At 39.6% G+C, this 12,964-nt stretch overlaps 1 protein-coding gene across 6 annotated transcripts in view; it reads left to right on the top strand.

Moving 5' to 3' along the window:
* Positions 1–12,964, top strand: part of DLGAP5 (DLG associated protein 5) — a 42,890-nt gene that overhangs the window by 5,851 nt on the left and 24,075 nt on the right. For 2 of the 6 annotated variants that reach the window (XM_005561315.5, XM_005561317.5), the window contains exons 3-10: positions 2,362–2,555; positions 3,680–3,742; positions 5,118–5,202; positions 5,632–5,754; positions 6,709–6,782; positions 9,406–9,680; positions 10,716–10,843; positions 11,280–11,406. In XM_005561315.5, coding sequence (XP_005561372.2) covers positions 2,362–2,555; positions 3,680–3,742; positions 5,118–5,202; positions 5,632–5,754; positions 6,709–6,782; positions 9,406–9,680; positions 10,716–10,843; positions 11,280–11,406 — 1,069 coding nt within the window. The remainder of the gene's footprint in view (positions 1–2,361; positions 2,556–3,679; positions 3,743–5,117; positions 5,203–5,631; positions 5,755–6,708; positions 6,783–9,405; positions 9,681–10,715; positions 10,844–11,279; positions 11,407–12,964) is intronic. The other 4 variants (XM_015453814.4, XM_073997430.1, XM_045396456.3 and 1 more) reach the window with 2 other exon arrangements.

Below are 12,964 nucleotides of genomic sequence, written 5' to 3'. Positions count from 1 at the left end.
AATTTTGTAGTTTTAGTAGAGACAGGGTTTCTCCATGTTGGTCAGGCTGGTGTTGAACTCCCGACCTCAGGTGATCCACTCACCTCGGTCTCCCAAAGTGCCAGGATTACAGGCGTGAGCTACCACGCCTAGCCGGAAATGTCTTTATTTTTTAGAAGTATATACTAAAGTATTTAGAGATGAAATCTTCTAAGCATAATTTGTTTTAAACAACTGCAGCAAAATGTTCATAAATATTGAATCTGGGTAATAGGTATATGGGGTTCATCAGAATTCTGTTTGTGTGTATATTAGAGGTTTTTCATAATTTTGAAAAATTAAGAGAGGGAATATAAAGAGTGTTGGAAATAGGCTGGGCGTGGTGGCTCACACCTGTAATTCCAGCACTTTGGGAGGCCAAGGTAGGTGAATCACCTGAGGTCAGGAGTTCAAGACCAGCCTGGCCAACATGATGAAACCCCATCTCTACTCAAAATACAAAAATTAGCCAGACGCAGTGGCGCATGCCTGTAATCCTAGCTACTAGGGAGGCTGAGGCAGGAGAATTGCTTGAACCCAGGAGGTGGAGGTTGCAGTGAGCCAAGATTGCACCACTGCACTCCAGCCTGGACAACAGAGTGAGACTCTGTCTCAAAACAGGCCAGGCGCAGTGGCTCATGCCTGTAATCCCAGCACTTTGGGAGGCTGAGGCAGGTGAATCACGAGGTCAGGAGTTCGAGACCAGCCTGGCCAAAATGGTGAAACCCCGTCTCTACCCAAAATACAAAAAATTAGCTGGGCATGGTGGTGGGTGCCTGTAATCCCAGCTACTCGGGAGGCTGAGGCAGGAGAATCACTTGAACCTGGGAGGCCGAGGATGCAGTGAGCTGAGATCATGCCGCTGCATTCCAGCCCAGGCAACAGTGCGAGACTCTGTCTCAAATAAATAAATAAAAGTGTTGATAGTAGAGATACAGGTAACTCTCTTGAAGAATTTTGCCTTAAATGGGACTAGAGAAATAAGTGCTAGATGAGGATGTAGGTTGGGAGAAATTATTGCATGTTTGTAACTTCATAATGGCAACAATTCAGTAGAGGAAAAAATAGATGAGTGAGAGGATAAGTTGCTGGAAGAATGTCCTTGAATAGGTGAGAAGGAAGGGAGTACATCTATTATAATAAATAGCACCTATAATTGTATTAGTTATCCCAAAACTTAGCAGCTTAAAACAATAAACATTGATTATTTCATACAATTTTTGTGGGTCAGGAACTTGGGTATGGCTGAGCTGGGTGATTCTGAAGGTAACAGCCAAGATGTCATCCAGAGATATATCTGAAGCCTTAACTGAGACTGGAGGATGTGCCTCCAAGATGACTGACTCACATGAACAGTAAGTTGATGCTGGTTTTTGGCAGGAGGCCGTAGTTCTTTGTCATGTGGACACCTCCATAGGACTACTTGAGTCTTCTTAAGGCCCCACATGGCACCTGGCTTCTCCCAGAGCAAGCGACTCTTCAAGAGAGAGCAAGGCAAACACTACCTGGTTTTAGAAGTCATATTCCATTATTCCTGTGATACTGTCTTGGTCACACAAGTCAGCCCTATTCAGTGTGAGAGGGGATGACACAGGGCAAGACTACCAGGAAGTGAGGATCAGTAGAGGGCAGCTTGGTTGCTGGCTATCATACAAGTTAGTTAATTTAAAAGTGAAGCATAGCAAGCAGTTAATATTTGAACACATGAAGGCAAAATGAATACAAATTTTAAAAGACTAGGGGTTGAAAAAACTTGTGGTTAGAGTGCTAAAGAATTAACAAGAAATATTAAAAGCATTTCCTTTGTGCGGAGAGGTCTTGCTGTGTTACTGAAGTTGAACTTGAACTCCTGGGCTCAAATGATCCTTCCGCCTCAGCCTCCCCAGTAGATGGGACTACAGATGTGTCACTGTGCCTGGCTTATTGAAAACATTTTTTTTTTTTTTGAGACGGAGTCTTGCTCTGTCGCCGAGGTTAGAGTGCAAAGGCGCGATCTTGGCTCACTGCAACCTCCATCTCCTGGGTTCAAGCAATTCTCTACCTCAACCTCCCAAGTAGCTGGGATTCCAGGTGCCTGCCACCACGCCCAGCTAATTTTTGCATTTTTAGTAGAGATGGGGCTTCACCACGTTGACCAGGCTGGTCTCGATCTCCTGACCTCAGGTGATCCGCCCTCCTTGGCCTCCCAAAGTGCCGGGATTACAGGCGTGAGCCACTGCGCCCGGCCTGAAAGCATTTTTTAGCAGCAGTTGAAATGACACAAAAATAATTGTTTATACGTTTGCATAACTTTTCATCTGAAATGTGTTATATACTGTGTGGTTTTGGTTTTTTTCTGCCTAGGGGCAATGAAAACTATTCTAGGTGATCAACGAAAACAGATGCTCCAAAAATACAAAGAAGAAAAGCAGCTTCAAAAATTGAAAGAGCAGAGAGAGAAAGCTAAACGAGGAATATTTAAAGTGGGTCGTTATAGACCTGATATGCCTTGTTTTCTTTTATCAAACCAGAATGCTGTGAAAGCTGAGCCAAAAAAGGTAAATTTAGTGTCTTAATATAAAGGAATAGTTTTTTATTTGGAATTTTCTTCAAGACATTAAGTGACTAAAATAACCCCTTTCCCTTAGTCTCTTTATTAACTGGTTGGTAGAAGGTGGGAATGACATAATAGTAGCTCACAAGAATGAAAATCAGGTCCCTTAAGATAGCTGTAGGTAAGCTGAGATAGGATAAAACTAGGAAAATGGGTAGAACCAGGCTAAAACAATGTTATGCAAAGGATTTGGTGTTTATCCTGTAGGTTATGCAGAATCAAGAGAAGTTTATAAATGAAGGTAGTGCCATTGTCAAATTAATAATTCAGGAAAATACCGTAGCCCTAAAGATTTTGGTCTGGAAAGGGAAACATTTATAGATAGGGAGACCAATTGTGAGACTATTGTAATAGAATAGATGGAAAGGGGCAGTGGGTTTTAAAAGGAAAAAATAGGTGTAAGACATCTAAATAAAGGCATTTGACAGGACTGGTGGCCAAGTAGATGGTGAGGGGTAAAGGAAATTGAAAAAGCAGAGATAAGAGATAAGACAAGAAAAGGAACAGGCTTAAGTGGGTGCATGTTAATAACCTTTTAAAAAATCTTAAACTTGTGTGGGCCACCTAGATATTAGCAAACATTTGGAAAGCAGAATGGAAATCGGTGCTAAGATGTTGATTTAGGATATAATATTGGGAGTATGGATGGGTGTTTAAGCTGTAGGACTAAATGAGACCATTCCAATAAGGATATATAAAATTATGAAAAAGTGGGCTCTAGGGAGCACCTTTAGGTAGGCAGAAGTCCAGTACCAGGCTGAGGACTGGTCAGAGAGGCAGGAGAACTAAAAGAGAGGATAGAAGCTCATATTAATGATGATTCCAATACCTGGAAAATATGGTTTGAAATTTCTTTCTCACTGAGAAATATGAGTAATTTTTGAAGTTACTAACTTAATTTAAATCAAGCTAGAACCAGAAAAAGGAATTTAAGTATCTTTTTCCTATAAGAGATTAAGGATAAAATTTAACTTTAAAATGGGAACTTTATTTTGTAATAAGTTATGCAAGTAAACCTTTACCAGTTCATTTTTTTTTTTAAGTTTATCTTCTTTTGACTATTCTAAGGCTATTCCATCTTCTGTACGGATTACAAGGTCAAAGGCCAAAGACCAAATGGAGCAGACTAAGGTATAGTTGATAGCAGATAATTGTTACTAAAATGATAAAGTGTACTTTTTTAGTAAGTAAATTCATTTTCAATCTAGTATCAGATTCAAACATAATGATTAATTTACTAGTTAACAGGTACCAAAGTCACTGTTCTTGGTATGGTGACGTAGAGCAATTTCACTTAAAATATTTGCTCCAGCATTCCTTATGAGATCCATGGCAAACTGTCTTTGTGTCACACTCTTGTTTACTGGGCTCCTATTATGCATTCCAAGTTACCTGCATGAAATGCAGATGGGGAGGAAAGCACACAGGGTAGGTGTTATAAACTTATGGGTCTTCAAAATACTGTAATAGAGATATTAGGAGGGTTACTAAAACAAAATGAAGTGGGCAAGAAGGGAAATAGTATACGTCTTTATCAGGTGAGGAAGCTAAGTTCCATATATGCATATATATTTTGCATTGCTATGATGTTCCTGGTGTTGTAGGCTTTTGGATATAATAAACTAAATTCCCTTTGTGGAACTTACATATAAGGCTTTAAGAAAAAATAAATACATAATATGTCAGAAGATGATAAGTATTATGGAAGAGATGGGGAGATGGGGTGTACTAGAAGTAGGTGTGGGCTAGAATTTTGATTGGGCAGTTAAGGAAGGCCTCCCTGAGATGAAAGCCTTTTGAGTGAAGTCATTATGGAAGTGGAGGAGAGACCATGGGAAAGAGCTTTTTATCCAGGAGAAGCATTTCCTAGGCAAAATTAGAAGGTCTTGAAGTGAAAACATGTCTAGGAGTGTTTAAGGACCTTCAGAAGGCAAGTTATAGTTAGCTGTTTTTAAAAGCTTGGGTTATTCGCATTTTCTTAGTTCTGTGATTCTGAAAAAGGATGTAACCTTTTTTGGAAGCTTAATGGAAAGCTTTTCTTTCTTTTTTTTTTTTTTTTTTTTTTTTTTGAGACGGAGTCTGGCTCTGTTGCCCAGGCTGGAGTGCAGTGGCCGGATCTCAGCTCACTGCAAGCCCCGCCTCCCAGGTTCACGCCATTCTCCTGCCTTAGCCTCCCGAGTAGCTGGGAGTACAGGCGCCCGCCACCTCGCCCGGCTAATTTGTTTTGTATTTTAGTAGAGACGGGGTTTCACCGTGTTAGCCAGGATGGTCTCGATCTCCTAAACTCGTGATCCGCCCGTCTCGGCCTCCCAAAGTGCTGGGATTACAGGCTTGAGCCACCGCGCCCAGCCTAAGCTTTTCTTTCTCATTTTATTTGGGGTAGTTTTTTGTTGTTGGGTTATTTACAGTGATCAGATTTCAGATGAGGAATCAATTTACAGATTAAAAATATGATGGTTTGATTCATTATGCAATTAAATCATGTAGCACCTAATCTCTTAAATAGATTGATAATGAGAGTGATGTTCGAGCAATCCAACCTGGTCAAAGACAAACTTCTGAAAAGAAAGTGTCAAACAAAGAGAAAAAAGGTAGGAATATTAGCAATTACTATAAATCCTCTGAGGCTACCATGGCCATAATTTTTTTTAAGTGTCCAGAAGGTCAACTGGAATTTATTTGTTTGCGACAGTCTTGCTTTGTCGCCGAGGTTGGAGTGCAGTGGCGCAGTCATAGCTCACTGGAGCCTCCACCTCCTGGGCTCAAGTGATCCTCCCACCTCAGCTTCCTGAGTAGCTGAAACTACAGGTTTGCCACCATGCCCAGCTGATTTTTATATTTTTTGTAGAGACGGGGTTTCACTATGTTACCCAGGCTGGTTTCGAACTGCTGGGCTGAAGTGATCCTCCTGCCTCCCAAGTAGCTGGGACTACAGGCATGCACTACCGTGCCTGGCTTCACAGCCGTAATTTAATAACTACAAGGGACATTCAATTTGGTTATTTTTTTTTTCCCCACAGTCGTGCAGCCTGTAATGCCCATGTCGTTGAGAATGACTCGATCAGCTACTCAAGCGGCAAAGCAGGTTCCCAGAATGGTCTCATCTACCACAGCAAGAAAGCCAGTCACAAGAGCTGCTAATGGTAAAAACTATTCCTTGATCAGTGACTGAACTAGAATGTTTGGTCCTTGAGGTTTTTGTGTTCCATTTCAAAAATCAACAAGTACTTCTTTGAGTAGGAGAGAAGGAAACGGGAAATTCTAATACCTGAAAATAGATTCTGTGCCCTGACTTCTGGTTGGCACACAATGGGTGCCCAAACATTGAAGAACTTAATTAGTATAAGCAGTGTTTCAAAGTGAAAAATTAATGCTCCGAATAAATCACAGTTCATTTATTTGGTGCAATATAATGTAGCCATTAAGAACAGTATTATTAAAGAACACTCAGTGATGTGGTTCATGATATATTATGTGGGCAAAGAAGAGCATGTCAAACTCTGAACAGTAGGATCGCAATTCTAAAAAGCAGTTTGTGAATATGTGGACATAGGACTGGAAAACCATACCCCGAAGTGACAACTGAGTAATGGAATCCTGGGTGATTTGTCATTGTTGTTGTTTATAGTTTTCTGTATTTTTCTAATTGTCTGTAATAAATATGTACAGGCTGAGCTACCCTAATCAAAACATCCAAAATCCTGAGCACCAACATGACATGACATTCAAAGGTCATATGCTGAAAGGAAATGCTCACTGGAGCATTTCAGATTTTTGTATCAGGTATGCTGAACCTGTAAGTATAATGTAAATATTCCAAAATCTGGAATCTAAAATATCTCTGGTCTCAAGCATTTTGGATAAGGGATACTCAATCTGTATTTGGTATTCAGAGGAAAAAGATAAAACACTCTGGTTTTGAAAACAGATGGTTTGTATTTGGCAGGAAATTCCATAACCCCTTTTATAATATGGCTTTTAATCATAAAAATCCTTCAAGACATATATTCCCACTGTTGCTTCTTTTCCTTTCCCAAGTTACCTAGTATTTTAATATAGCATTTCTATCTAGTAAAATAAATATTTTATTGTTTTAGAAAATGAACCAGAAAGAAAGGTGCCAAGTAATAAAGGAAGACCTGCCAAAAATGTAGGAACAAAACCTGACAAGGTAGAGAATAAAATCTTTTTACTTCTAGATGCTTTGAAAATCTCATTGCTGCTTTCATAAAGTTGAAATTAAACATAAAGAACTGCTTCAAGAGGTTAACCTACATGTGTGTTAAAACTTCCTGAACCATAAGAAAGCATCAAGAGGATTTACTCTTGTTGTTTTTCAGGTATCTTATTTTCAGAGCTTTATAGGTAGAGAGAGCATAATTTGGTTAGAAGATGGAGAAAAATAATAAAAACACAGCTGAGAGAAACCTGTATGTGGGAATTAGCCAAGACATAGGGTAAAGTGGGGTGAAATGCATTGACTTTGGATTCATTTAGGCCTGGGTTTGAATACTCTCTCTGCTTCCAATTAGCTGCATAACCCTGGGCAAGTTATGTAATTTATGAGGTTGTTTTCTTATTCCTAACATGGAATACCTACATAGAGTAGTTGTAAGAATTAAATAAACTAAAATTTCTGCCTGCGTCTAGCATGGTTTCTAATAAGGTCTTCAAAAAAGATGCCCCATTTGAGGACCCAACCCCTTGGCTTATAATCTATGGTATAATTTATTTCTGGTTTTTTTTTTTTTTTTTTTTTTTTTTTTGAGACAGTCTTACTCTGTCGCCCAGGCTCAAGTGCAATGGCGCAATCTTGGCTCACTGCACCTTCCACTTCCCAGGTTCAAGTGATTCTCCTGCCTCAGCCTCTTGAGTAGTTGGGATTATAGGCACACGCCACCACACCCATCTGATTTTTGTACTTTTAGTAGAGATGAGGTTTCACCATGTTGGCCAGGCTGGTCTTGAACTCCTGACCTCAGGTGATCCACCTGCCTCGGCCTCCCAAAGTGCTGGGATTACAGGCGTTAGCAGCCACTGCACCTGGCCAGAATAATTTCTTCTTCTTTTTTTTTTTTTTTTTTTTTTTGAGACGGAGTCTCACTCTGTCGCCCAGGCTGGAGTGCAGTGGCCGGATCTCAGCTCACTGCAAGCTCCGCCTCCCGGGTTTACGTCATTCTCCTGCCTCAGCCTCCCGAGTAGCTGGGACTACAGGCGCCCGCCACCTCGCCCGGCTAGTTTTTTGTATTTTTTAGTAGAGACAGGGTTTCACCGGATTAGCCAGGATGGTCTCGATCTCCTGACCTTGTGATCCGCCCGTCTCGGCCTCCCAAAGTGCTGGGATTACAGGCTTGAGCCACCGCGCCCGGCCTCAGAATAATTTCTTAATTTAAAAAAAGTATCAAAGATTAAGTAACCTGGCTAGATTCTTAGTAAAAAATCAAACACAGATTGAGAAAGGAAATATACAGTGAATCTTCACAGATAAAGCATCTGGACCTTATAGGTCCTCCCTTAAGATGAACCCTTAAGGATTATCACTAGTTTTTGCTTTGACTACCATGCTGGCTTCAACAGTGTTACCACTTAAACTCTTGTCCAGGTTGAAATACCTGAGTTTGAGTTCATATCTTACTAAAAATCAGAAACCTAGAAATCTCGAGAAATTATTTAAATACCAAGTAACACATTGACTTGAAATAGTAAATATGCTTTGTATTTTATATGGTTAATCTTCTGTGTCACATTGAAAGTATTGCTGTTGTGATAAGACTATTTATAATCTAAGGTTATTTAAGGATTTGGTCCTTAATAGTCATTCCATAATGTTAGATTTCTGATTTTAAACCATTGTAAATATCAACATAATTTTTTTTTTTTTTTTTTTGAGACAGAGTCTTGCTCTGTCACCCAGGCTGGAGTGCAGTGGCACGATCTTGGCTCACTGCAAGCTCCACCTCCTGGGTTCACACCATTCTCCTTCCTCAGCCTCCCAAGTAGCTGGGACTACAGGCTCCTGCCACTAATTTTTTGTATTTTTAGTAGAGATGGGGTTTCACTGTATTAGCCAGGATGGTCTCGATCTCCTAACCTCGTGATCCACCCGCCTTGGCCTCTCAGTGCTGGGATTACAGGCGTGAGCCTCTGTGCCGGCCATGATTATCAATTTAAGTAAAAAGATACATATTTGTTGAATAAGTTTTTCCATATTAATTTTCCATTATCTTTTAATTTCTTGTAATACCTGAAAGGTATTAGTTAGTCTTTTAATAAGAATTGATTTGGGCTGGGCGCAGTGACTCACGCCTGTAATCCCAGCACTTTGGGAGGCTGAGGCGGGCGGATCATGAGGTCAGGAGATCGAGACCATCCTGGATAACACAGTGAAACCGTGTCTCTACTAAAAATACAAAAACTTAGCTGGGCATGGTGGCAGGCACCTGTAGTCCCACCCACTCTGGGAGGCTGAGGCAGGAGAATGGTGTGAACCCAGGAGGCAGAGCTTGCAGTGAGCCGAGATGGCGCCACTGCACTCTAGCCTGGGCGACAGAGGGGAGACTCCCTCTCAAAAAAAAAAAAATAAATAATTGATTATATTCCCGGGGAATAGCAATGGGTTTAGCATAACTGGTCTTCTGATTCCATGTATACACTTAATTGTATCTGTTTTTATCTCTCAAATTATGTACATAGGACATATATTTCTGTTGTCATATTTTCAGACCTATAAAAATTGGTTGAATATATCCTCACAAGAGAGAAATCTTACTCTACTTTGTTAACTCACATCCTAGGGTATTTCTTGTAAAGCCGATAGTGAAGAAAATACTTTGAATTCACAAACTAGTGCAACAAGTGGAATGGATCCAGATGGAGTCTTATCAAAAATGGAAAACTTACCTGAGATGAATACTGCAAAAATAAAAGGGAAGAATTCCTTCGCACCTAAAGATTTTATGTTTCAGCCACTGGATGGTCTGAAGACCTATCAAGTAACACCTATGACTCCCGGAAGTGCTAATGCTTTTTTGACACCCAGTTACACCTGGACTCCTTTAAAAACAGAAGTGTAAGAATATGATCTTAATGATAAGTCCCTTGATAAAATGGGTAATAAATGCCTTTCTGTTTTTTTCTTTTTGAGACGGAATCTTGCTCTGTCGCCCAGGCTGGAGTGCAGTGGCGAGATCTCTGCTCACTGCAAGCTCCACCTCCCGGGTTTATGCCGTTCTCCTGCCTCAGCCTCCCGAGTAGCTGGGACTACAGGCGTCTGCCACCACGCCTGGCTAATTTTTTGTATTTTCAGTAGAGACGGGGTTTCACCGTGTTAGCCAGGATGATCTCGATCACCGGATCTCGTGATCCGCCCACCTTGGCCTCCCAAAGTGCTGGGATTACAGGCATGAGCCACCGTGCCTGGCCATAAATGCCTTTCTTATATTTGGTCTATGCTCTTAAAAAGTTATTAGTGAACTATGTTAATTAGGAATCATGAAATTTTTTCTTTAAAAAAAATTCTTCAGAAGGTACAGTAATGTAATTGACAGTTTTTATATTTCTTATGCATTGTTATTTTCACTATACAATTTGGGTTTTTTTGTTTTTAATAAGTGACTTAATTATAACACAAATACATTTTTCAAAAGAAGAAAATTGCTATACTAATTTAACTCAGATACGACTTTTTCCTTATTTTCTTCTGGCTTAGTATTTAGAGAAACTGCCTCTGAAGACAAACATGATTAATTTGCAAAACAATGGAAAAATCAGTTGGAACCTTTAAAAGAAAAGGCAAGATCATTTTGCAAAGACTGGCTGGCAGCAAATATACTAAAAACTACTCAGCATCATCTAAGACTATTAAGTGTTTATGTTCTGTTAAGAAATCTTCAAAATCTTTGAATCTCACTACAATTAATTACTAAAGATGGACATTCACACCATAGGTGTTTACATTTTCTCCCCTCCAGAATACACATTTTTTAAAAATAGAAACATTTCTATTTTAGCCCAGATCTATAAAAAGTGACACAATTTTGAAACCCTTTATATTAGATACATGGAGTTCATGTTTCATGAAGTATATTTTTGCTATTGTTTTTAGTGATGAGTCTCAAGAAGCAACAAAAGAAATATTGGCACAAAAATGTAAAACTTACTCTACCAAGACAATACAGCAAGATTCAAATAAATTGCAATGTCCTTTGGGTCCTCTAACAGTTTGGCATGAAGGTATAGTATTTAATTAATTTATTCATTTTTTAGAATAATGTTTATCAATAATACAAAAAATATTTTGCTTTCAGGTATAGTAATTAAATTTTTACTTTTCTGGATTATTACTTGTCAGATTTGTTTGGAGCTCTTTTTCACCATATCATTTGGGGATATGAACTCAAGGTCAGAAAAGACAGGAAAGCATGGGTAAAGATACCTGAAGAGATCATTGGAATGAAGAATACAGACAGGAGAGGGGAAATAAATGTAAATTTAAATAAAAAAAATATTGAGAGCTACTTTAGAGGAAATGTGAGTTAAGTGATTGAGGCAGAAATAAAATTTTAAACATTGGAAAGAATTGAAGGATATTTAAAATGTCTTTTTAGGGGCTTTCATTTTAGGAATTGTCGCTTTGAAATTTACATGTAAGATTTTCTTTAATTTATAGAACATGTTTTAAATAAAAACGAAGCTACTACTAAAAATTCAAATGGCCTTCCAATAAAAGAAGTCCCACCACTTGAAAGAAATGAAGGTCAAATAACTCAGCCCCACCATGATGTGCCATATTTCAGGTATGTCTGTGTGTTTCTAGTGTAAGAATGTTGTATTAATATCTAGACATTTAAAACCCAAACTAAAAAGTTTTAACCTTAATATAGTGGGGGGAAACTGATATTAGGTGATTTTCACGTTTAAATTTTAGTTTCTTTTGTACATTCATGTGGTTCCTAATTCAAAGGGTAGGAAAAGGTACAAGTGAGAAGTCTTCTCAGCACTGTGACCCAACCGCATAGTCTGAACGTTTCATGAAGGCAAGTGTTACTCATTTCTTGTGAATACTTCCATGGATAGTTAATGCTTATGTAGACAAATATAGGCATACACATTTTTTTCTTTTTTAAAAAATACAATAGGCTGGGCACGGTGGCTCACACCTGTAATCCCAGCACTTTGAGAGGCCAAGGTGGGAGGATCACAAGGTCAAGATATTGAGACCATCCTGGCCAACATGGTGAAACCCCATCTCTACTAAAAATATAATGGCACACGCCTGTAGTCGCAGCTACTGGGGAGGCTGAGGCAGGAGAATGGCGTGAACCCGGGAGGTGGGGGTTGCAGTGAGCCGAGATAGCACACTGCACTCCAGCCTGGCAACAGAGTGAGACTCCATCTCAAAAAAAAGAAAATATATATATATCTAGACAATATCATACAATATACACTATTCTGTTTGCAAATCAAAATAGATAAGTATCTCACTATAGTTTTACTATTCATTTGTTCTATTATGAATATTTTTTTTGAGTGACTTCATTTCTTTTTTTGTTTTGAAATGGTCGCACTCTGTTGCCCAGGCTGGAGTACAGTGACGTGATCTCAGCTCATTGCAGCCTCTCTGTCCTGAGCTCAAGCCATCCTCCTACTAATTTTGGCTAATTTTGGTGGTTTTTTGTTTTTTGTTTTTTTGTAGGACAGGGTCTTACGATACTGCCCAAGCTGGTCTCGAACTCGCAAGCTCAAGCGATCCTTTTGCCTCGGCCTCCCATACTGTTAGGATTACAGGCATGAGCCACTATGTCTGGCTTGATTTCTTTTTCAGAGCACTGGGTTTTAGAATTATAAGGGATTTTAGAGGTAGCTAATCCATTGTCGTTCCACTGAGTTATTGAAATATTAAGCAGTCTACCTAACTACACAATGTGAGGGCTAAATCATTTTTGCTGTCTCTTTTTTTGTTTGATTTTTGTTTTTTGAGACGGAGTCTCGCTCTGTCACCCAGGCTGGAGTGCAATGGCTTGATCTTGGCTGTGTGCAACCTCTGCCTCCCGGGTTCAAGCAGTTCTCCTGCCTCAGCCTCCTGAGTAGCCGGGATTACAGGCGCGTGTCACCACACCTGGCTGATGTTTGTATTTTTAGTAGAGACAGGATTTCACCATGTTGGTCAGGCTGGTCTCGAATTCCTGACCTCGTGATCCACCTGCCTCAGTCTCCCAAAGTGCTGGGATTACAGGCAAGAGCCACCATGCCCGACCCTCTGCTTCCTCATTAATCATCAATGTGTGTCATTGAATATAAACAACTCAAATTTTTTGGGTTTGGTTTTTTTGAGACAGGGTCTCACTCTGTCAC

The sequence above is a fragment of the Macaca fascicularis genome, chromosome 7, assembly GCF_037993035.2.
Source record: "Macaca fascicularis isolate 582-1 chromosome 7, T2T-MFA8v1.1".
NCBI classification, from domain to species: Eukaryota; Metazoa; Chordata; class Mammalia; order Primates; family Cercopithecidae; genus Macaca; species Macaca fascicularis.
The sequence above is the reverse complement of the archived record's forward strand: the minus strand, read 5'-3'. Positions and strand labels throughout refer to the sequence as shown.